General features: G+C 44.3%; 2 protein-coding genes across 5 annotated transcripts in view; one reads left to right on the top strand and one right to left on the bottom strand.

Annotated features, from left to right (window-relative positions):
- PPP1R14C (protein phosphatase 1 regulatory inhibitor subunit 14C) overlaps positions 1-12,355 on the bottom strand; it is a 64,895-nt gene extending 52,540 nt beyond the window's left edge. For 3 of the 4 annotated variants that reach the window (XR_013928510.1, XR_013928511.1, XM_080389660.1), the window contains exons 1-2: positions 11,725-12,355; positions 9,286-9,411 (exon numbers count right to left, since the gene is read on the bottom strand). Coding sequence is in view for 2 of the 4 variants with exons in the window: in XM_080389660.1 (XP_080245786.1) it covers positions 9,286-9,411; positions 11,725-12,000 (402 nt within the window). In the remaining 2 variants the exon portion in view is untranslated. The remainder of the gene's footprint in view (positions 1-9,285; positions 9,412-11,724) is intronic. The other variant, XM_080389661.1, reaches the window with a different exon arrangement.
- A 133-nt stretch (positions 12,356-12,488) lies between these two features.
- Positions 12,489-25,953, top strand: part of LRP11 (LDL receptor related protein 11) — a 67,208-nt gene continuing 53,743 nt past the window's right edge. The window contains exon 1 of the mRNA XM_080389653.1: positions 12,489-25,953. This exon is cut by the window's right edge and continues 34,672 nt beyond it. The gene's annotated coding sequence lies outside the window, so the exon portion shown is untranslated.

Below are 25,953 nucleotides of genomic sequence, written 5' to 3'. Positions count from 1 at the left end.
GCCCTGAGATGCATCAGCAGTTTTGTCCCTTACTCACAAGATGGTAGTGCCATGCTCTCAGAGCATGACCCCTGATGACTAGGACTAGGACAAGCAATTTGACAGATTGCTTGCTTTTAAGACTGGAGATGAAAAATACCCAAGAATACACTTTACGAAAATATTTCACCCAAAGAGGATCAACACCAGGTCCTCTGCACTCTAGGAATTCAGGCTGAACAGCAGTGCAATTAAATAGGCTTGCCTCTTGGGGCACTTCAAGATTTAATTACTCCATCAGATCTCTTGAAAGAACACCAGGAAAAAGTACATGAAATAACGAGGCCTCTAAATGGCTCTCCTCACCTTAGCTTCAGCAGCCTTGTAAAAATAATCTGTTAGTCTCCAGTATTGATTTTCTCTGTGCCAAGCAGCTGTGTGTAAATTGGCTTCTACAATAAAAGTCATACAGTATGGGTACATCAAGCATCTGACACACTCATGGTCTTCTCACTGCATTGAAATGAGTTTTCAAATGTCAGTATTTCTTTAGTCGGGCATACTAGGTCCTGTCAGATTTGACATGGGACAAGAAGTCTCTTTCTTCTTCCAGGCAGGGGGATGTTTTATTTAGTGGTATCGAACCAAGTGCTCTGGCATCCTGCAGAATCTAGGAGCAATGCAATCTTCTTGTTGAAGAAAATTAGCCTGCAAGAGATCTGGAGGGCCTCTCATGGTTTGTAGTAAGTCATTCCTTCAAGTGGTGCCTGGGCATAGCAGTGTGCTCTGCAGAGTGAGGACTGCTAGACCTCTGCCTACCCCAAAACACTAATTTTGAGCAGCAGGCAGGCGAGGGATTGGCAGTCAATGTCTTTTGGCTCTGGTTCACTGGTGTCAAGAAATAGCAGCAGGAGTTCCAACATGTTTTAAAATGAACACACCTCCTCCCCAGGGGCCAGAGACACCACTTAGCTCCCCAGGCAAGTCCTGAACTGCAAGAGATAGAAGAGTGCCTGAGGGATCTTTAAGATGAATTTGCCAAACAGCTCCAGACCTAGGAAGTGGGATAATCTGCTGTGACTATCCCACCAAGGACAACAATCCCTGGGAGAAGGGAGCCAAAGACTGTATGGGACCCCTGTTTTGATTCTAGTGCTGCTTCTCACTGTCACATTCCCAAAAATGTATTTTGGCACACAATCCTGCCTCCTGTAATTTGCTACCTCCAATGCACTGCAAACTACTAACCCATAGTATCAGCTAATGATTCTAATACCAAATGTAGTCATTACACATTTTAAGGTGAAATCTTTTTAAAAAAAATAACAGGAAAAAGCGTTCAGAGATAGACTGAAAAAGACAACGAAGGGGAGAGGTTGTTTAGGTGTTTGCTTTTACACAAGTAGTCCTGGAAGCCTCTGTTGCAGCCTGAAATGAGACAGCCTTCAGATTATGAAGTGAAGGACTGACATCTTGTTTCCTCATATAAATACATTCTTTGTTTATCAGAATTACTTCAAGATATTAAAGAAAATCTTCTGTGACAGTTTGGTCTTGATAAACAAATAGCAGCTGATTACCTACAAGCAAGTCAAACCTTTAGCTTGTAAACTAGTACTACAGTGACAGATGAAGTAAAAGCTGAGATGTTTCTGGCTGCCAGTGAGCTAGTTCCCACCAGCATTCCTCCCCACATCAGTTTCTGCACTCAGACAAGATTCAATTTTCAATATAAAGAGGAGCAATTCAACCATAAACCAAATTTAGGGAGTTTTGTTAATTTCGTTAGAAAGAAGACTAAGCAGTTTTCCCTCACTGCACCTGAAAAAGGAATACAGAGTTTGACGGTAAGCCTAAAATGTCACAACTACTACCAGTATAACAAAACCAAGACAACCCAAGAATTTATTCTAGAACAACTGGTCTTTTCTGACCAAAAAAACCCCAAAATGCAGTATGTGCTTCAGGTGTTATCTTAAAACAAACAAAAAAAATGTGAAAGTTCAGGGCATTCTTTGTGTTTAAAGTAAATGTGTCAAAATGTTATAAATCAGTCACCTGAAGTAGGACAAATCATTTCTACTACACTAGAGTTAATTTAGATATGTACTTCAAAGAAGTTATCATTCAAGTGCTAAAACACGTTAGGATTTGAGCAGCTAATATCATATATTTTTCAAGTACTGCTAAATTAATTCCATGAAATATTAGTAAGCACATTCCTACATTCCTCCTGGAGTCTGCAGACATCTACTCAAAAGACAGGTTTTGTTATAAAGGTAGTAAGTAACCTACAGCAGAATTGCTGCCTTGATACTTCTGCCCCTCTATATTGTTGTCTTCACTTGAACTTGATGATACCCAGAGAGTAAGGACAGACAGTAAAGTACATTCACAATCTATTTAAACTTCTACCCAGAGTGAAAGTCTAGGCAAGCCCATCTCAAGCAAGAATTTGTCTTTTGTCTATGTCTTTCTGTATTTCATGAAGGTGTGGGAAAAATCCTAGTGTCTAAAAGGTATATTTAAATCTATGAAATAATGTGGAAAGAGACATCATAACACTGAGTTACTCCATTAAAAAATGATAGCACATGCAGAGAGTTTATTTGCAAATGAGAAAGTAGACCCTGTGACCTAGGAGATCCTTCCCAATTCCATGTTCTGGAAAGCAATCCTATTAAGACAGTCTGATAAGAGGATTTTCATTAGGCATTGATTGTGCCATCATTTCCATTTATGAAGTTTGACACACAGGACCAAAGTGTGTGAACCCCTTGCTGGCAGCACACACAGAATGGTGACCTCTTCTCAGTCACCACTGGCAGCGTCACCTGTAGACCAGGACCACAGCACAAGCTAGCCATCTACTTACTCATCATTAGGCCACTTTAAATTAATGCTGTCTTTTGTACTAGCTTTGCTCCACATGCTGAACAGTATTGTATTGAATTAGCTAAGCTACCAGCATTCTAATAACTCAAGATCTACATTACATGTTATGATTTTTCTCTAGGTTTAGATCCACTAGATCTGTGCTATTGATAAATATCATACGGATTGAAAAGACAGAAGATGCCCTCTGGGGTGGTGATCTGTGTGTTCCCAAAAAATATTTTAAGATACCATGTAGAACTGGTTCCTAGAATAAACATCATACTCCTGGGGGAGGGTGGGGGGGAGTAACAGTTCTGCTATTCAAATTTGAGCTTCAGAATAATTACTTATAACTTCAAAGATCTGATTTGTTTCAGTGTGTACCTCTGCCCAAACAACTCCCTGTTCCAAGATCTTTAACAGGCTAAATTTATCCTACCTTTGAAATACAGTCATACTGCTGCTGTATGGACTGCATACAATTAAGATTTTATCCCCCTCCTTCCCCGACATTAATAACTTCTAGAAATCTTGACTTCCATAATTTCATGTGTCACACCAGGGGACAGCAAAAGAAACTGGCAATGTTTTACAACAGGCAACCAAAAGTTGCAGTGACACAGATGGATGGCCATGTCTAGCCTACTCAATTTGTGCTGTCAAACAGAAGTTTCTGGAGTTAGATGTAGGGAAGGGAAAAACGAGAACTTAGCTTTCTTATAACGCACGCAAGAAACAAGGCTGCTAGATAAAATAGACTGATATTGCTGCTGCTTTATCACCTGTGGTGACAAGAGACAAGGTGACCATAATTCAGACTGAATCAGTTTAGAGACAAGATAGTATGGGTTTTTTGGTTTGGTGTTGGTTGTTTTTTTTTCCCCCATCAGCATCTCCTATGCTTTCAGCACTGTACCACACACACTATGTACAGCAACATGCAGATTAGAGGGGGTTGTTTGGCTGGATGTGGGGCCAAGTGCCATGCCTTTTAAATGGCTGGACATCAGCTAATCTGTAGAGAGAACTACAAGAATGCAAACAGAAGTTCAGCCAGCCTTTGCAAGGCATGATTCAATATAGAATGAGTTTAGTCTTGTGACAACCCTAAACTATCACACTACTTGAAAAATGAAGCCTCACTTCAAGCAGAACATTGTTTTATTTAGAAATAACACCTATTTCGAAACATTCTCTATGCCTTTTAAGAAAAGGCAGATGTGCCATGAAATACATATTTTCCTCATTTAAACAGGTTTATTTTCATTTCAGGCATTTGCTTCCATAGCACAGTTTAGATCAGTTAATGCAAAGCTATGAGAATAATGGGAGACATCCCACTCTGTCAGAATACAGGGGTACAAGAGACCAACAGTAAAGGATCTTTGAAGTGCAACACAACCAGCTCTCAGCTATCTTGGACAGATCATCCATGCTGTAGTTTAATTGTGCTGCAAGTACAGTCACATCCAAGCTAGACTCAAGTCCAACAGCAATGTAGACAAGTTTTTGTGATTAACTTGAGAAAGGGGTAGATTCATGACTGTTTCCCCCTTCAGATGTATGTTCCACTGCATGATTTGTAGCATAGCTTAAAACTATTTTTTTTAAATCCACAGTTTTTCCATTGTATCCATGTTTGTTCTTCTACCCCCTCCCCCCACCCTTGGATAATCAAGCACTGACTCTATGTAAAACAATTTGCCTAAAGGCACAAGAGTATTTGTAGACACAGCAGTTGGAAGCTGCTGTTCATAAGTACAATTATAAAAATTTAAGTGATGTAAGCGATCAATTATTTCTTTGCCTTGTTATAAAACACCCACACCTACCACTTCAGCAAAGAGACCAGTTGAATCTTGAACAGAGGGAAAGGACAAAAGATTTGCTATGGAATAGCTGATGGAAGATGAAGATTTATGTTGGGAAGCTTCTAAATTAGAAGCCAAGAATATTGCTGCTACTTAAGATAAAACAATGAACCATGACAAACACAGAAATTACAACCAGAATATATAAAGCTCAAATAGTAGAAAAATAATTTTCTTAGAATCAAAGAATGGTTTGGGTTGGAAGGGACCTTAAAGATCATCTGGTTCCAACCCCCTGCCATGGGCAGGGACACCTCCCACTAGACCAGGTTGCTCAAAGCCCCATCCAGCCTGGCCTTGAACACTGCCAGGGATGGGGCATCAACAGCTGCTCTGGGCAACACATTCCAGTATCTGACCACCCTCATAGTGATGAATTTCTTCCTAATATCTAAATCTACCCTCTTTTAGTTTTAAGCATTATCCCTTCTCCTGTCACTACATGACCTCATAAAAAGTCCCTCCCCAGCTTTCCTGTAGGTCCCCTTTAGGTGCTGGAAGGCTGTTACAAGTTCTCCCCAGAGTCTTCTCTTCTCCAGGCTGAACAATCCCAACCCCCTCAGCCTGTCTTCATAGGGGAGGTGCTCTGGACCTCTGATCACCTTTGCAGACCTCCTCAGGACCCACTCTAATAGGTCCATGTCTTTCTTATGTTGGGGGCCCCAGAGCTGGACACAGTACTGCAGGTGGGGTCTCACAAGAGCAAAGTAGAGGGGGAAAAATCACCTCCCTCGACCTGCTGGCCACGTGTCTTTTGATGCGGCCCAGGATATGGTTCTCTTTCTGGGCTGCAAATGCACATTGCTGAGTGATGTTGAGCTTGTCATCAACCAAAACTCCGAAGTCCTTCTCAGGGCTGCTCTCAATCCTTTCTCTGCCCAGCCCGTATTTGTGCTTGGGATTGCCCCGACCTGTGTGCAGGACCTTGCACTTGGCCTCGTTGAACTTCTCTTCTTGAATACTTTGAGATGTAGTGCAAATTTTGCATATAAAAAGGAGGAAAATAGCTGAATGGCGGTACATTTCCTACTAGATTAGGGTCTTTAGAACCTAAGATCAGAGTTTAGGCAGAGCATTTAGAGACAAAAGGCTCTGGCCTCACTACCATCAGGTGTTCGGCACTCTTACAGGTACTTAAACCCACTCCTCTGAAGGCAGCAGCATGCATTTTACAGGGTTGTTTTACAGCAGCACATTTTATAGGCCCTTTTGGGCTTCCTGTTTTCCACTCTCGGGATTCAAATGGCTTTCTGCGGTTGCTACATGATATAAGAAGTTTCTGCTACACCCGTGTTGCCGGTGTCCTTCGTAGGTCTCTGATCACAGCAACCCTTTTGATGACACTGGTATATTAAGCACTCTTGAGGGCAGCAATATTGCTCCAAAATTCAGGTCATACAGAACAGGAATCCGACATCAGTAATAGTTGTCCAAAAGAAATAATCCAAATACATACCTAAGAAATTTGACGGACCTCCAAATACTTTACTCCAATGCATCTAGACTATAATACTCAACTTCCTGAAGAACGAAATTCTTTATTGTACTTCCTACTGACTTGCACCCTTTTAAGAAGCAACACTGTTCTCAGACCTCTCTCTGTCTCGTTCCATTTTTGATCCATTTAGAAAGGAGTCCACACACAATTACCATTTGTGAGGTCCTGGTCCAAGTTAGAGGAAGTCCATTCAAAGAGTGGGAGAGCCAGCACAAGTTTGTTTCTGTAGCATTTTATTCAGTGGATTTCCATACAAAACACCTTTCTGAGAAATGAATAATGCATTTCAAACATTACCTCACTATAGCCTGAGGAATAAGTAGTACCTGATCATACCATCAGGTCCACATCACTAAATGGCAGCCTTAGCAGCATGCTGACCACGCTGTTTTGGAAAGGACGAGATGTTTAGGGCGTGAGGGAAAGTGTTCAGACCTGAAGTCTTTGGACCATTTTAGTCAGCATTCTTCCAAACCCAGAGCAAAACAGATCACTGGTAACTGTGGCAACTGCCTCAGACAGGATCTGTGGGGTGCACACAGCCACTGACCCATGCAGAAGGTGGTCTATACCATGCAGAAGGTCAAGTGCCCCATATAAATACAGTCCCAAATAAGTAGGGAGAGAAACAGCTGCAACCAAGTCCATCAAATCACAAGACATGCCTGTTGGGATGCAAATGCACAGAGGAACAGATACCCTGCCTCTACAGCCACCCAGTTATTCAGCATATGCAGTACTGCTCTTGGTAGACCACCAGCAGCCAGTCTGAAACTAGATTCAGTATTGAAAAAATATTTTGAAAATATAGTCAAGGCAGCTAATTCGTTCAGAGCTTAAGGTTCAATGACTAGAACTCCTCTTACCAAAATCCATCCTTTTCAGGAAGGCTAACACAAGACAGCTCACCTTCCCCACAACCCTCAGTCTACCTTTTACCCTTTGCTACTAGCTCTACCACTGCAGGCAAAACACTTGTGCAGTAGGAGAAGAAAAAGAAGGCTAGGAAGTTTTTACTTGTCTCTCTTCAGCCTAGGTAAGAGCCTTCCTTTTACCTTCCCCTATCTGGCACCAACCAGTTCAAACTGATGCACGTGCAGACCAACAGACTCTCTAAGCTATATTAGGGACAAGGTGTCACCGTTAGCACATCCCAGTAGCTTCACGAAGACAGCTAAAGAGGATGTTCTCCAGCAAGGCAGTCACAGAGCCCCTGGGGGAAAGGACCTCAGTCCATGCAGGATCAAGTTAAACTACTCCCTTTTAAAAAAAAAAAAAAAAAGAAACCAAACTTAATGGCCACAGATTAGCCCTGCCAACATGAAATCCCTTATCTATTTCAGAGCTTCATGCCACTCTCATTGTTGCAGCACCACCTCAGGAGGTAGAAGAGAATCTTACATATGACAATTCTCAGTCTGGCATGGCTTTGTACTCTTAAAGGAAATGCTTGAAGGATTTTTACGGGCAGCTCTTCCAGCTATATTTTCTTGTACACTGAATTGTTAAACAGAATTCGAGGGTATTTTGCCCTGGAATGGAAAAGGGATAAGCTTGGACATAACTCCTTGTAACTTCCAAACCAACACCATATCCTTTGCCAAGCACCAATTTCCATATATGAGTAGATACACTCTAACAAAACAGTTGATTATCCAACTAAGCTTAGCAATAACTCATATTAGAAGGTAAGCCTTATATTCAACTTTTAGAGTAAAAAAATCTAAGGGCTCATTTGACTTGTACATGCAAGTCTCGACATTAAAAAATACTCAGCAACAAACCCACAGCATAAGCAAAATTTTTCTTCATTGTTTACTCATGCTGTGCAAACTCTGTGTGTCCTCAACGTGACCATTCCATCAGCATTCTACCACTTATAGTAAATGCTGTAATTGTGGGTAGACGGGACCCCCAAGTACAGTAATTCACCTGCAAAGTTGAATGGTTTCTGGGGACAAACCCAGTGGCCTTTCCCTTCCCCCCCCTTCCCCATATAAAGTTGTTCAAGTTTAGCAGGTTCACACAACATAGAACATGCATCTGGAAAACTAGACTATCACCACTTTCATACCGAATTACAAGTTGCAAACCATTAGGGAATAAATAGTGATGATGCAAGTTGTTCTGTGCAGCATTATTATTTAGTTATTCTTAACCAATTAAGAACAGCTCAAAACTTGAAGCATCTGTGAAAAAACTAATTTTAGAAACAAGATACCTAGTAAAAGTCAAGTCAGTTCAAGTCCTGCAATTAAGGCACTGTATTTTCAGTATACTAATGTGTGACCACAACCTCAGTTTCAGCATTAATACAAACCAGAACAAATAGGTTCTAAAACTTTTTTTTTTTTTTAATGAGGCAGCTCCAGTAGCAAACAAGCCAGACTGACACTCACCTGAAGGAGTTTATGTATGTTAGCCTGACAGGTTCTGGTGCCAAACTAGTCCTCCTCAAGTCTCTCTGGTCCTACTAAAAAGTTCTACCTTGGTAACCCTTTACCACTCAAGCTGCTTATAATACTTAAAATCCCTATTGTGTGAAAGTAATCTTTCTAAAGATGATATTTGTATCACAGATCTGTGGTCAGCATTAAAAATAGTCTCAAACATCTCCTTCTAAACCACTTCCACCACACACCATTGTCATGCTTGGCGTCCAATTTTTAAAACTAAAACTGTACCACTAAAGACAAGATCCACTGGGGAAAAAAAAAAAAAAAACCAAAAAACAAAACAATCCCAACCACCAAAACTACAAGCAAACCTGTCTCCATATTTCCCAAACTCATCTCCTAAACTTTGTCTCCAAGCAAAGACAGGCTTACAGCTGACTTAACTTGCAAGTACTTGAGAGACTATGAATACATGTTTAGCTTTTAATAAAGGAAGTCTTTCCGCAAGTATCCATTCACTGATGAATCTCAACATAATCTAATAGAAAATACTATTTAAATGAAAAATAGCAAACAGTCACTACATTTATGCAGTCCCACAGAACGACACCCAGGTCTTCTTGCAGACTTCCCGTGCACTGCACTGTAAGCGCCCTCTACTTACTTCTGCACTTCCCAGGAACGGAGCGCATTGCTCCTTAGAAACAGAGCTCTGAATCAGAATAGCGATGAAACACTGACACTGGTTAGCTCTTCCAGGATTAGCAAGTCGATGGCTATTTCTGATGTTCTGGAAGATTTCAGATTGTTTCAGAACTTAAGTGTCAGGAAGTTATGGTGGATCTTCCACTGAAGTTAAAGCAAGCGGTTCCCAACCCTCACCCCCCTCAAGCTGCCTTCAGACAGGGTTATTAACTGTCTGCATAGGTGATTAACTTTCAGCCTGAAAGCTGCATCTGTAAGCCTAAAAGTAATTCAAGCATATTCAAGCAAAGCATCTTGCATTAAATTGCTATTGTCTTTAATCAATACATTCATCATGCATCTTCAGCTTTATTCTGATAGCATATTAATCGCTTGACCTTTTCACTACTGTCATCCATGCTGACACTGGACAGAGATAATGCATTGCAGCAAAGAGCAGAAGACGACTTAAACATTTTGCCCTCAACCCTCAAAGCCAAAAACATTTTAACCTGTTGTGTCAAACCATTCACTCTCCCCAGAGACACCTTAGAAACCAAATCATCAAAAAAGTTTTTTTATGCAGCCATATATGGTCCCCATCTTAATGGGGAGCACTCCTCCTAAAGTAGACCTCCTATGTCAGCTGGAGGCAGCAACCACAATAAGGAAAAGAATAAAAGATTTTTTTTTCCTCCGTCAAGCCAGTTATTTGAATACTGTGAAGAGCAGCAAAAATCCCTCTGGACCTTGCTTTGGTCCCATGCATCACATCCTTTCTTGTGTACAGAACAGCTACGCCTGTATGTCAAAAGCACATGTCTGGTGTTTTTGAATGAGAGTCGAACCAGAGGCAATAGCTCCAGTAGGCCAGCTACCAACTACATGATCAGCTCACGCAGACACAAAGTCCCCAGTTCATGTGAACAGCTGTAACTACTTCTGACCGCAGAGAAATTCTTGCAGCCTATAGTCTGTGTGGCCTAACAAATTCAACTGCTTATTTTTAAAAAGAGTTTTCCATTTGTATCTTTCCTTCCCTTAGCTCATGGATGTGAATAGTTAAGGAGATTTAACTTGTCACATGCACGTTTTTTATGAGGGCAAGTCCTTCAACAAATTTGCTGATAAACTGGTTTTGAGATGAAAGGAAGTTTCTTTAAACATTTGTATCATGGATGTGCTAGATAGTCAGGCCAAGTTATTTAGGCCCTCACACCCACACCTCAGGGGCTGTCAGGCACTTGCCTTCCTAGCTCCAGAATGCCCCCCAGGAGCCCTGGGGTGAGGTGCTGCCCCCAGAGCCGCTAGCTGCAAAATTCACACTCAGCTTCAACAAATCTCACTTCAGAAGTCTCTAACAAAAGTGAATTAGACTGCTGGTGGGAAAAGTATATGCAAACCCGAGTTTAGAGTCAACATTTTGATCCTTTGTAACAGTAACTACCCGAGGTGGCAGGGAAGTAGATCCCCTGGGGACCAGAAGGTCTACATTTCTAAGGATGCTTTGACAAAACAAAGTACTGGCACTTCCTTTACCTACTACGTTGTCATCTCTATATGGTAAATAACAGTTACTATTTCTCTGAATAATCTTGAAAAATCCGTCTGTTCACCTGCCCTCTACGGCGGCGAGGGTGGGGGCGGGAAATTATTCTGGCCACATTCACTTTTTGCCCAGAGTAACAGAAAGACAGGTTGGATACCTGCAAATTAGATACAAACACACACTCCCAGGATTTTCGATCCTGATCCCACTGACCTTCTAACTGCCCACCGGGATTTCCTGGCTGGTACCCACCCCGCTCCTGGCGCCGGGGTGCCACAAAGCCTCGGGCTGGCGAAGCCGCCCCGCACCGCGGCCCTTCCTCCTCCACACCAGCCGCCTCCGCGGGCTCCCCTCCTCCCCGCCCGCCGGCACCCCGCGCTCCCCTCCGGCCCACGGCCACGCCGCGCCTTACGGCACCCGCATCCCCCACACACCCCCGGCCCCGGAAAGCCGCGGGGACGGCGGCTCCCGGCACACACCGCCGCGGGGCGCACGGCCGCGGAGCCCCGCACCCCCGGGAGGAGGGGGGCCGCTCCGCGCGCGGCCGTAGCCGCCGCCAGTCCCCAAAGGGCCGCCCCCTCCTATTCACCTCGGGGGGGACGGGGGGGCGGGGGAGACCCCGTCCCTGCCTGGCAGGGCACACCTTCTCCCCTTCCCCGCGGCAGGGCACTGCGGAGGCTCGGGGCAGCGGCAGGGAGGGGGCGGCGGGCCGGGAATGTCATTTGGAGGTGGCGGTGACAGCTCCCCCCTGCCCGCTGCCGAAACGCGCCGCGGGGCGGGAGGAGGCTGCCGGGGGCGAGGGAGGCGGCGGCGGGCGGGGGATGCGGCGGCAGCTGCCGCGCCGGAGACCCCGCTACCCCGGCTCCGCACCTCGCAGCCGTAGAGCTGCCCCAGCTGCTCCACGATCCACTCCTCCAGCACCAGCCGCTTCCGCAGCTCCTTCCGATCGTATTTCACCGTCACTTTCCCCTGCTGGTGGCGCCGCTGCTGGACCTGCACCGCCGCCGCCGACACCGAGTCCTCCCGGGAGGAGCCGCCGGAGGAGCCGCCGCTCCCGCCGCCGCCGCGGGGGCTCTGGAAGAAAACGCGGTTCCCGCCGCCGCCGCCCGCTGCCGCCGCCTCGCTGCCCCCGGTCGCCACCGACATGCTCCGCTCCGCGCGGCTCCCGCCGAGCCGAGCCCAAGGCGCCCGCCCGCCGCTAGCGCCGGGCCGCAGCAGCCGCCGGTTGCGCGTATGCTTCCCTCCCCCGCACCTGCCGTTTAAAGCCTCTCATGGCAGAGCGGCGCAGTCGGCCCCGCCGCCGGGAGGGCTGGGCCCAAACCGGCAGGGGGCGGGGACAGCCGAGAGGCGGCGCGGCGCGGCACGGCACGGCACGGCACGGCACGGCAAGGCTCGGTCCGCTCCTGGGTGCCAGCCCCGCGTCCCGGCCCCGCTGCCGAGCTGAGCACGGCGCACGCCAAGGGAGCCGTGGGGCCGGTGGCGGAGCCGCGGGGCCGTCCCGGTGCCGGCGAGGCGCGGGCGGCGGCTCCTCGCCGCCGTCGGAGCCGGAGCCGCAGCCGAAGCCGGCGCGGCGTGTGCCCGCGGCTGGGCGCTCCCCGGAGGCTCCCCGGGGCCCTCGGCGCCCTGCGTGCCGTACGGCTCCATGGTTTTTAAGGAAATGCAGTGTTGCCCCGCCATGCACATTACGTTTATAAATATTGTATATCTGCAGCATTAAAACGCTGAACGCGATCGTTTTCTTCTGTTCGGGGGTTGCGGAGGGTGAATGACTTCGGGGCGGTGAACCCAAACAGAAGGCGAGTATCTCGAGCTCTCAGCAGCTCCTGTAACAAGCGGCCTCTCGGAGGTGGCTGGTTTTCTGCAAGGCACCGCCGGGCCTTAGTGGTTTCAGGACCTCCGTGTCTCTCGGGTGGCACCGGCAGCGGTCCGTCACACGCACCGAAACGTGCCTGTGCCAGCAGGCCAACTGCGACACAGCGCAGGGGTTGCTGAGGGCCCCGGGACCGTCCCCGTTAGCAAACAGGTTTGGCGGTGACGAGGGGCAGAGGCCAACTGCACGCGCCGACCTGGCACTGGAAGCGCCTGGTGTCCCAAAGCTCGGGCTCGGCTGTGGGGACCGTCCTCTAACACACTGCTCTGGGGGGTGATGCCTTAAGTCAGCCGGGGGCGGGGGGGCATGGATGGCCAGCCCTGGTTAGCCGGGCACATCTGCTGCGGTCAGACCCTTGCTGCTGTTTGCCATGGCAGCGGTGGCATCCCAGCCTCATCCGCTACCTGTGTTGGACCTACCACTGAACACAGAGGCTGGCAGGAGGCTTCTGAGCCTCATCAAGCTATTTAGGTAAAACTCAGCTTGTGCCCCCGAAGAGATCATAATCTAATATAATCAAGATAAAATCTTATTGTTGGCCTTAAATGCTATGATAGCTTTTAGATTTTCATCTTAAAAAGTGCCAGTTCTTCAAAGCAAAGCATATAAGGTTAAGCTCCTCATCAGTGTGTAGCGACCACATGACTCTCAGAGATCCTGAGCAACTGCATGTAGCATCAGTGTCTATCACAGTTGAAGTCTGGGCTGCAGGCAGGGCTTGAGAGAAAGTCACATCCCACAAGTCTGAGTTTATGCGAGGAGCCTGTGCTACCCACCGGGCAGCCTTCCCTGCCACCAGCCCAGCAAATCCCGACTTCCAGCTGCAGCTGGGTAGTGCTGCCTGCCTGGCTTTTATAAATCTGGCCTTGTGTAAACACAGTAGGAAAACACCATCATACCATTGTCAACAACTTGTTCTTAGAGAAACCAAAAAGATGCAGAGGAGTTTTTGAAAGAGGGGAGCCACTCTCTTTTGAACTTATGTGTTTGGCGTGGCCTATAATTTGGGTCCTCAGCTCCACACGTCATGTTGGAAGTCTGGTGCTGACGTTCTTAACCACAAAACCTGAAACTTTCCTGTTTAGGGCAGGAACATTATCATCTTTATAGGCTGGTTTTGTTTTCAGTGGCTGAGAAAAAAATGGATTAATGCAAAAGGTGGTAAATATTGCACGAGAGGCTTTCTAAAGCCATACTAAGCATCATACTTGCTGTTCCATGGGATATAAACCAGGAATACCCAAACTGTCACCATAACAGCATATTTTCTGGAGCCAAAAGAATGCTGAGTTGTTCCACACTGCACCTAAGCTGGCTGGAAAATATTGAGATTTTTGTTCCCTGATGAGGTAAATATCAGGTGTACAGATGGCTAAAATATTCTCACTGACTTCGAGTGTGAGAACCCAAAAAGTCTCAGCTGAATGACTTTTTCAATAGTATTATTAATAGGATATTATAACCACTGCAGGCATTTAAAGCTGGCACCCGCTATTCAAATAGCACTTCCACAACACTCTTGAAGTAGCAAATGAGGTGCTGGTGATTAAAAAGCATGTCCTCAGAGGTTATCATTTCAAAGTTACAACTCTAACATAATGCATAGTGGTTGGTAAACGTGGGTGGATGAGGAACTGCCAGCATTGTCATAAGGCAGTTTTGTATGCCACTGGGTTTTCATTCAGTTTTTAAGCAAGTGCATTCCTCAGGAAGCCAGGGCAAAAAGTGCTGCCAAGAATCTTTCCTGCAATGATTTTGCTTCATTTGAAAGAAAGGTCTAGTTGTTTAAAAGTCAAAGTTGAGCAAAAACGTTTAGATCTGCTAACATCCTGAGAATGAGCAATGCAGCCCTGTGTGGGCACAATCTCTACTTTACTCCTACATGACTGGAGGCGTATGAGAGCATTTCTTGGAGTGAGAAGTTTCTCCACAAATACTTCTCCATACCACAACAGAACCATTAATGGTTACACCCGTAACAAAGACAAGAGTTAAGGTGGCAGCAGAAGGAACAATCCTTCCCAACCCTTCAGCCCCAGTTTCAAACCTGCCTTGAGGAAGAAATTCAGGGAATAAGAGATCAGGCTTCATGGGCAAGGGTCTTCCAGCAGCTAAGTCAAAATTACAGTGCTGCATTTCATCTAAAGCTAATGGTTGATGAATAAAACCAAAGGGGAAATAAAATAGACCACCACTGAAATATTGTGCTCTCTCAGCATAATCACATCCAGGTCTCTCTCACACGAACATTGCATCGGGTGACAGGGTGAGTAAACAACAGACAAAGGCAGAGGAACACTTGAATCACCTGCACTTCCCTACATTTCTTGCTCAAACAGTGGATCTGGGAATCTCTTGTGAATGTGAGTGACATGAAACTGTATCCACTTCCCATGCATGTATTGCATGGTCCTAACCTGTTTTTCAGTCAAAGAAAATATTAAAGGGCATCTGGACCAACTTTTCAGGAGGCTTACGCAGTCACCCTTGAGGGTTCAAGGCCCTGAGCATTAATCGCCTGTTCACCTTTGGTAAGCCCATTTGCAGCAGTTCTGTTCTCCTCTTAAACAGTTGACACTTCCATCAGGGCTGGCCACAAATGTCAGTGTTGACTCATTTCTGTGGCTGAAAGGTTCTTCACTAGGCAAGCTTGCTATTTAGGAAACAAAGTTTAGGTGTGTCATCTTCAGTGATAGTCTAAATCCCCATTTTCCTATGCTGTCAAATACGACACTGGCCAAAACCAAGACCCCTTTTTATGCTGCTCTCCACAAGTTTTCCTTCCTCGGAGGCTGCTCGAAGGAAGGACCCCTTCAGCTTGCCTCTTCTCCATGGCTTTCCACTGTTTCATAGCAGCTTCTCCTAGAGGTTTCCATGCTCTCTTCTAAACAACTTTGGAAATAAGAAGCTGCTGGACTCTGAAATGTGTCATGAAATTTCATTCAGTTTAGCATCTGTTATTTTCCCAAGGCATTTGCTGTTTAAAGGATTCACATGTATGTAATTTTGCTGGTTTCTTCTTCACATGACAATGTGTTCAGGAAGAAATCAGAGTCAAGTGAAAGACTCATAGCTGCAGATTTTCAGCAACCCAGAATTGTTTAAAACTGGAAAGTACACACCAGTTGGTGATTTAATTTCCTTATTGAAATGCACGTTAGCCTGTACATGTTCACAGAATCATAGGAGTCGTTTCATGCTTGTATTCCTTGGCTTGCTAACAAAACACTTGAGTTAGGAGTTGCCAGGGAATCTTCTGCATGTATAATGATAGGCTCCATTATTTTTGCAATGCTAGACAGTCTTTGTCTACAGGCTACCCCGCCATTTAGGAGCTCCGCGTGGCATCTTGGTGGTGAGCTGTGAGACTTCACTTCGGGCACACTAGCGAAATTCACTGTCACAGGGCTTCTCTTCTGCACAATTATTGGAAACTTCCATCAACCAGACAGTCTGTCTTGTGCCTGGTGACTGCATCTGAGGAGTCTAAAGACACTGTCCTGAGTTATTTAATGTTGGTTTTGTGTGAGAAAAGTGTTTCATTGATGAAGAGCCTTGACATCCCACTCAGCTCCGAGGAGGTTTCACCCCTGTGGTGTGGGCACTGGGGTCACGCTTGTGCATTGCCTTGTCTGGATCAGTGTTGCCGTCCTCCCCATCAATAAGCAAAAGCAGGGGAATACTGCCATAGCTCATAAACCACTGCAGAACTAAGCTTTGCTTTCATCACAGCGGTAGCCTGTGTGTGTCAGACAGTGTGTAAGCGCCATTTGTGTGCCTCCTATTTGAATTTAGCTTGGGGCTATGAGCTGTTAATGGATTCTGTGTCTCTAAGTGATTTTCTACTTTGCATGTCCTAATTAATGCCCCTCCCTCTGACTGGTAACTTCCTTGTCTCCCCAGACGTATTACGAATTTGTTTTCATTTTCAATCGCTTTTCATCTGTTTGTGATATTGATGTTCCATATTCCAAAGACACTGTGTTTGCATCTATCTATCATTCTCAGCACTGCTGACTTTTTCTTCTTCCAGACATCCTTTTGATGCTCCAAACCCCTAGCTTTTTTAGTTTGTTTTGCCTTTACTAAAAAGCTCCTCAGAGCCTGGCTCTTACACATGTTTGTTACCGAGGGCTGCCCTTTCCTTTTTGTCCTTTCTTGTAAAGGAGACGCTACTAGCTCGTTGCTCAACCCCCTGCTGCAATACCTGTGGTCAAAGCAGTAATTCTAATACTAGTTGTGCAAAACAATGACACAAAGCAATTATTTGTTACATTGGAGTGTTTTCTCTGGCCCCTCTTGCTTATGATATAATCCATTTATAGCTTGAGATTCTCTAATAATGAAACTTTGGAAGGCTTGCATTTCAAAAGATCATTGGGTATTTGTGAGTTACACAGGCCAAGGTACATTCAGGTAGAAGGTAAACACTAGGTGAGAGGGAGGAAAAATGGAAGGAAAAATGAATTTGTATGCATAGATGTATTATTTCCTACAAAGTAAGTGTGCACAATTACAACCTCTTCCCATCTCAGAGCAGAGATCTAAGTAAGCATGGGGTGTGACTGTAGGCTCGTTTCTCCCCTACACCAGTAGTGCCTGGAGACTGCGATGACCTGAAGTCTGCCAGCGGTGACCATTCCTCTGCAGTGGAATTCCTCCAGATTCTCACCTTACACACAGAGTGTACGACCACGCAGGGCATATGTGTAGCCTCTCCCAGACGAGAAGGCTAATTTGGACCCCTGTATGCTAGTTGCCCATAGGAGCCTCCTCTCCTTACCCCAGTCCTGCCTATGGCTACCCAGCTGGCGTCCTCAGGGAGAAACCTGCCCTTCGGGCTCCTCCTGAGTGGACGTCTTGGCAGTGTGCATGGGACCCAGGTGCCGTTTGTCTCAGGCTCTCACAGCTGCTCTTGCAGCAGCGGTGGTGTGAAAGGATGACAGGTCCACTAGAGCACAAGATCTCTCTGGAAGAGCTTCAGTTTGCAAAAGTGGGCAGTCTGGGTGCCCACTACCAGATCTCAGAAAGGAGCCAGAAATTCTGAGGGCTCCCAAGTACCAAGTACAACATCTCTGATCATCCCTGGTGCATGCTGTTCAGTCATGTTAGGATATACAGGCTGTGCTGTCATGGTACTTTGTGTTGAGGGTAGGTAGCGACTAAAGAAGAAGTAGGTAACCTCTGTTTGCTTGCACTTACCCTCAATAACATCAGCAATTCCTGGTACAAATAACCTATGATTGTTCATCTGAGCACCACCACCGAAGCTGTCACTTTTATTTAGAAAGATGTGGACAGCCTTCCTTTTTTTCTGGAAGGGATTAGCAGGGAGGTAGAGAATCAATAAAGGAAAAGATTTGGAAAAAAAAAAAACAACAGCAAAACAAACCATGAAGCAGAGATGGACAATTAACATCCCACAGCCTCTAGTAATATTGATTGTTGTTTTGCCCTTGAATCCCACTCTGCTTAGATGGAAGTATTAACCCTTTGATAAAATACAAAGTGAGAAAATGAGTGAACAGATAAGGTATTTGTATTAGTCCATAAAAAGAGACAAACAAAAGCATTAAAAGAAAGTAGGGATTAGAGATTAAGGCACTCATAATATGTAGATTAATAATATCCTGGATCACTCATCTCCCAGAACGGTACCTGTCACCTCTGCTACACACTCCATTTCACTTGCACTCAAGAAAAAATGAAGAATGGTAATAAGTTAGTCTGCATACCTTGGCCAGCCCGTAGAGGAGGGACGTAATTGGTTTTGCCCATTTTGCTTGGCAATTAGCGGTGAGTGATGGCACTCAGGTGCTTGGATCTGGAAAAAAGAAAAAAAAAAACCTGAAAAAACTGAAAGCTAGACAGAAAGCACTTGTTTAGCAATTCGGGTGCCAGCAGTCCTGCTTTGCCTCACATCCTCTCATCCCTGCACCCGTCTGAAAACTGTCATGGATGTGCAGCTAAAACCTAGCGCTGTTCTTGGTTGTTGTACAAGAAAGATATGCTAAACTTCCCAAGTCCGTAGTTACCTCCTTGGGAAAGCAGGAACGATGCTGGGCTGTTTAGCATGGAAAGAGCCTGTGGTCTCTCTGGCTTTAACAAAAGAGCACAGAACTGTTAAAAGCATGAAGTAATTGATGCCACCCCAATGCACGTTCTTTCAAGCTAAAAGCTATTTTCGTGGAGTAAGCATAAACAATCAAGAGGGCTAGCTAGTGAAAGCTATCAGCTATGGTTTGAACAGAGAACAAAATGAGGAGCAAAAGCAGAACAAACTCTACTGCTCAGGTGCCTTTCTGGAAGATTTTTACTAGAGTGCTGAACACACATTTAAAACCTTAAGGATATTCCAAGCTGCCACTCAAAATCTAGTAAATGAAAAACATGGAGAATGCAGGCATTGAAGAAAGGAGATCAGCAAAATGTAGAGCAGCAACAGAACAAGTTCATCAGTTTTGTATGTATATCACAGGATGCAATTCAATAAAAGAAATGCAAACACTCCATATTCACCTGGAGTAGTCAGCTGCACAAATACATGGCTGGAGAACGTGAATTTCCCAGCAGTTCTACCAACAAGGACCAAGAGGATCTGAATCACAGACTAAGCATGAGTCAGAAACATGCTGTGGTGAAAAAAGCTACATCGCAGTGGGATGTATAAAGAAGGTCGTGCATATGAGACATGAAGTAACTTTACTGGGCGAGATTCTGTGGGTGAGGCCTCTGTTAAGAGTGTGAGACTTCAGAAGAGATTGGACCAATTTGGCAGAAATGAGAGAATCAACTGGTATGATTGGATGTCTAAAAGACATGCCCTTTCTCTAATAACCTACAGGGAAAGACTAAAGGAACCAGAAATATTTCTTTTATAAAACACAGAAGTGTCGATAAAGCTGAGGGAAATAATGTGCTCTTGATCTCATGCGGTGAGCACAGGGAATAATGAGCTTAAACTGAAGCAAAGGAGATTTTGATTAAACGTGATGAAAAAAATTCTAATGGCAGGGATATAGAAGTGGCAAAATACACTGCCTAGGGAAGCTGTGGAATCCATATCTTCAGAGGGTTTTCAGAAGGGAAAAGGCCAATATTTGTTGTTTATTTATTCCTCTACAGGGAGAGTTTATCCAGCCCAAAGACAAGGAGATGAACCAGGAGCCTCTCAGGCTGCAACTATCCCCTAAACACTCCAGGGCCAGGATCAGGCTCAAGCACTGGTACCCAACTACTCCCTAAGCTACCAGTGGCATCTCCATTGGAGGTCAGCCCTGCACTGGCCATTGTCCTGGGGACCTATTCTCCAGAAATTGTCCCCAGCAGCCACTCTGGACAAGGCTATCACATTCAGGGGGAAAAGCATTCAAGGGCACCATGCTATTTGCCCTCAGGGTGAAAGAAGAGGTCATCGCCCTGTTTCTTGTAAAGGCATAGCCTAAAAGTGCCCTCCAGTTCTAACTTCTGTGGGTGTTTCTGTACCAAGCTATTTTTAACAAGAAGAATCCAAAAGCCCTCTCTAAATACGTGCAATTTAAATGAATAAGCTTCTATGTGTGCAACAACCATCCAGCTCTGGGGCATTCATGCAATTTTGCTGCACTTAGCAGCTTTGTATAAATAACATAAAAAAAAGTTCCATGTGCAAGCATAAGATGTTCATAAATACAAAATAGTTATAGTAATTCATTGTAATATTACAAAGATGAAAGTCCCATTATCCTAAGTACTTTTATGTATCTGTAGCAAGAGACACACTCCCTGTCCCAAACTTTGCATGGTATGGTTTTGAGACAACACAGCAGAGGTTAAAGACACATGGTCATGTCAGGCATTTGGTTACATAAAGGATTTTATTATTTTTTTAAGTGAAAAAATAAGATTGCCCGTAGTAATTTTTAGTATAAGGCACAATTTGGCATTTCATTCCCCCCTCGGGCTTAAGTCTTTTTCCAGGAGCTCAGTAAGGCTTATACAATGACCGCTTCAAAATTTAATTTTCTTGTACAAATATACATACTGGTTAATCTGTTAAATGCCTGTCTAGATTGCCTCCATTTAACAAGCTTCAAAGAAGTGGGCAGTACAGGGATAAATTCAGGAGCTTTTCTCTACAGGTATTGTCCTATATTTAACTTTCTAATTATAATGGGAGGAGAGTGAAACACTGTCAGGTTCAATAAACACAAGTTACTCTTTTTCACTGTAGTCAACTTTAACGCTATTCTGTCATTCTGGCCTTGCATGTTTCTAAGCACTACTGAGAGTCTGGGTATCAGCACTTCATAAAACTGCTTCCTAAAGTGAAATTCAGAGAAATGTTGCAATAATGGGCCCATATATTTCTTGCAGGAGTGAAAATATCAACATCAGGTTATTTTCTTTTCCCTTCAAACCACCATAAGAAAAATACCATAGGCATCAGCTAGTTAGTAACCTCTTAGTGCACTGACCTGTTTGATGTTCACAGGAGGGTTAGTCAATATATCAGCCTTAGATAGGGTACCATTAGTAATTTATGCATTAATTTTGTTACATAGCTCAATCTTCATCTGCCCCACAGCCAGCAAATGCCCCTCCACTACACACTACATAAAATGTGAGTTATGAAAAAATAGAGTTATTTATTCTATTTATATTTTGGTCCTATGCAATGTGAAAGGCATGTTATTGAGGTATACTTGCAATATTTTGTGCTTAAAAAGTGGTAGTATGTTACTACTTTAAATATGGCATCTTAGCTAATGATAAATTAATCATTAATTATTTAGGGCCTTTCTAATGATTTTTATTCCTAAGCCCCTCTGTACTGATTTTCAAAAATTTACTAGGTTGACCTCAAAAAGAACCCTTGGCATTTGAAGAAATCACATGTAGATATATGCTAGCTTCTGTGGGTTAGTACATTAGTAATTCATCTCTAAAGAACAGACAATAAAATGTCCCTGGTATGTTGTAAATAGGAAAAGATTGCAATCTGCCATGGATCATCCTGAGAATGGGAGAAGCAGCTTGGTGAATCAAAGAAAAACCAGGCAGAAATTGAATTTGATAAGATACACCTGTTAAATTATGTGCTTTCTGATGATGAGGTTGGCTCTAAAGCAGCTGTTCTAGAAAATGTAAGGTGGCTAAAAAACTAGAGAGGCAGAGCATATGAAAAAGATTGAACTGATGTTTGGTGCTATGTGAAATGATCCTTCAGCTCAGGCATGCTGTTGTTGAATTATCTATCTATGCCTATTTTTTGATATATAAGTGCACTTCACACTCATATTTTTTTCTAGCAACAGTGCATTTATATTCATCCATCTAAATTATTCCTGGAACGATACATAGTACAGCTCTGTAGCACTAGGAAATGAGGCAATTATAGGTAGAGTTAATAAATCCACTTTGACTGTCCTCCCCTTTCAGAGCTGAATCCCAAGCCCGTGGTTAGGTAGCTACAGTGCAGGAGGCACCTCAGAAGAGCAATCCAAACCACCTCCTGCTTTTGCAGAAGATGCCCAAATTGAGTCCGAAGTGGTGTGCCTCGTTCAGAATTCCCTTGGCCAATTCTGATCAAGAACCAGCAGCAGCACAGCAGTATCATTGCAGCTTTTTATTTGGGTTTATATACCCCGCTTCTCACAGCGTGCCTTCAGCGGAGGCTGTGGGGGCTGCACTGGCGCTGGGGTGGCTCGGGCAGTCCATTGGTTGCTATTTAGATAGTGGGAAACAAACATTTACTCACTACATCTCCCTAGCAGCCGGTACCCACCATCACACCCTACTATATTTCTGCCACCCGTTGTCTGGAAAATACTGTTTAAAAGCCTTTCTACAGATTTTTAAGTGAATAGAAGTATTGCAGTCTTTCCTGGCTGGAGCCAGTGTCTCCTGTTAGACTTTCTCAGTTTTCCTCACTAGGATTTTGGGCCATAGGATTTTGGCTGATGTTAGAGAAAAATAAAAGACCCTTACATGAAAAGACACATGCCTGGCTTCACCTCTAGTGTGATGTACCTGCTAGCAGAAGTACATCCCTGCATGACTGAAAAGAAGGCAACACAGTGCTTGTCTGAGTTATGTTTTTAGGAATGTCTTTTTAAAAAGATAAAAAGAAAAAACAGATGTTCCAGATTGGCTGAGGAGTGGTGGAGAAATTAATTCTGAATTTACTCTGAATTGATAGTACTCTATATTGTGCTATACCCGAATGAATATAATAGACTGTGCTGTATTATCATTGTAAGAGATATGATATTAATGGCAGTAACAATTTTACCATTAAGTAATTCAGCAATAACCAGCTGTTTGCTTAACAGCATTTTTACCTGGCTGATCTTCGTCTTTCCTATATTAGCTATGGGATTTGTGAATCCTCCAGATTAATAAATTAACATGGCGTGACATGTTTCTTTGTATGTCAAAACGTTTGCAGTATATTTCTCAAAATTAATAGAAGGTTTTAAATAGGACCCTCTCCTCATAAACATGGCTAGGTTGTTTATTCCTGATTTTCTTATGAGTACTGTCATTAAATTTTGTTCTTCATAGCAGAGTCCTCTGTATTTTCAGTAAAGGCAGATGAAGTGTTCTCCTTTAGTGTTCGCATTAGCTACAACAAATCTCTTGCTGCCTGTGCATGCTCTGACTGCCATTTCAACACTGACTCATGACTGAGAAGAGATTAAGACTTTGACTCGACAGGTTGTAATCCTCTGCCTGCAACAGGAATGTCTGCTGCCTACTGAGCGAAGCAGTGCTCTGCTATCTTACAACTGCCAGTCAGTGCCTAAGGAGGCATGATGGCCCCGTCTGATGTAATTCAGCTTGTCCTTATTAGATAGCAGGGGAAAAAATACACACATATCTAATTGAAGCATGAAATTTATTTTATTGGATTACTAATGCATTTGGAAAATCTATGATAACATTTATTAAGCATTTGTTCGTATGTGTACCCTGGCTCACTTCATTACACAGGATGAAGATTGGAAAGTGCATCCTGTGAAGTGCTTGGACCTGTTCTTGATTGCTGAACAGGCAGCATTTTTCATGTTCTTTCCAAATCATCCTTATGATTCACAATGATCTTCTCTATCTTTTGGGGGCTTTTTATTATTGCACAAATGCTAAGAATGGGACCTGTTCTACAGAGCATTGCCAGCATTTTAAAATGTGTTCCAGCATATTGCATGTATTAAAAAAAATTACCTTAAATAAAATGTAGCAATATTGTTGCACAAAACACACCTCATGTATTTTCTTACGTGCTTGGTTTCCTACCATCTGTTTTGTGTATAATACTCATGCTTGTGGAGCAGCTTCCAGGATTTTGGCATTTCTGTTGCAGATGCTTGCTTCTTCCCTGTTACAACGCCAAGCTTTTCTTTTGAAAAACAACATTCACAGGTTATACAGTAGCTGACAAAGCTGAAACAGTGTAATTGAGGAATAACGATTTCCGCAGCAAACAGCTTAAAAAGCCTGCTAGGGCTACATCATATCAAGGTGGCAGATACTAATTCTCAATTTATATTTAACTGTCATTAATTGTGAGGCCACATACCTATCTAATTTAGAAAAATGCCAGGAACGTCCTGAGGATCATTATGAAAGCACAGTTTTCATTAGCACACTTCAGAGTGTGGAACTGTACATTGTGTTTTGCTTCCCAGAGGGCACAGCAGGGGGGAAGACAAAAGCAGATTTATGGCACCGATGCAACGGGGGGACCCTGCTGGCATCAGGGCACTCCCTGAAGCCACTCCATGACCCAGGCCACACTGGGTACAGGGCATAGGCCACGTCATCTCTCAGCACATCTACAGAGCTGCATCTCTGGTCCATGTTTGTGTCATTTCAGTAAATACAGCAAAGTATTATTACCATTATTACTATTGTTATTATTTCTAATATTACCTTCTCAGTGGGAAAAATACTGGTTTCATTATTTCCGTTATTATTCCTAGGACTTTTTCTCCCACGCTCCATTCCCCACACAGTTTTGTTTGTCTGTTTCTGAGCTTTTTACAGTGATAAGTTGCTTCAGAGAACTACAGAGCTATCTTTATTTAGCAGAGGACTTTGAATTAGGCAATTAAATTGGGCTGTTGTTTGCTTTGCAGACTGCCCATTTTCTCTTGCTTTTTTTTTTTTTTTTTTTTTTTTTTTTTTTTTTTTTTTTTTGGCAAGCTTCATGTTGATTTTGTGGCTGAAGTTCTGCAGTGTTCATCCATGTCTGTGCTTGTCACCTGCCTTTGCATCTAACAGTACAATTCTGTGTTCTGTGAAGTTTTTCCCTAGTCTTCCCCTCAGCCGAGGGGACCTTACACACAGAGGGGAATGGCTGCATCATTGCATGTTTGACCTGGAGGTTGCTCCAAGCTGGGCCTGGGGAGAACTGGGAGAAAAGTTGAGCTAAGAATAGGTGAAAGGAGAAAAAACCACAACCCAAAACTAGAAACAGGCCCTGAAATTTGGGAAATAATCCCAGGGCAGCTCTATTTATAACTCATTCCTGACTTGTTTCTGCACACATCCAGAAGGTCCTGCTCTCCCCGCGCAGATATGGGAAGGCTCACAGCAAAGCCATGCTGGGGCGCTGTTTAGGGCAGGTCATGTTGGTGCCATCTGCAGACACACGTGGCAGCTTCAGATGTGCAAAGCACTGCTATTTCCCCACAATATTACACCTATGCCCAGCGCATGCTGGCATGCCTGGAGGCTGCAGGGATGGGCAAGCCACAGCATAGCTGGCAGAAGTCTTCCCACACTACCTGTTCTTCAGAGGTCCATCCTAACCTCACTCCTCTTCTCCATGCCTGGTGTAAAGCCTCAGGATGAAATCCAGCCCCATCGAAGCCCAAAGCAAAACTCTGCTTGAGCAAATGCAGTTCAGCCAGTGCCTGGAGCCACACAGTGGGTCTCCTTGTTCTTAAAGCAATGCCCCAGCCTTACCATCTGTGGAAAAAAGGCTGAGTAAATATGCAACTTTTGAGCAGTGTGAAGGCTTTGAAACAGAAGAAAACCACTTTTCCTTTTGATGTGATGCGTCTTAGGAGGAGGGGAAGCTGGCTTGCAATGTCCAGATACCTGGGCAGTACTTAAGGGCCACTTTCACAATAGGCTGGCAGTAATCCAAGTCCATGCCTCCACACCCGTGGCTGCATAGCCTTACTGCTGCTGGTGCCAATGTGAGCACTCCTGCAGCTGCAGAGTCATCCAGACCAGGGACC

This window comes from Falco punctatus (assembly GCF_963210335.1).
Source record: "Falco punctatus genome assembly, chromosome: 5".
NCBI lineage: Eukaryota > Metazoa > Chordata > Aves > Falconiformes > Falconidae > Falco > Falco punctatus.
Note: the sequence above shows the minus strand (reverse complement) of the source record. Positions and strands in the feature narration are given on the sequence as shown.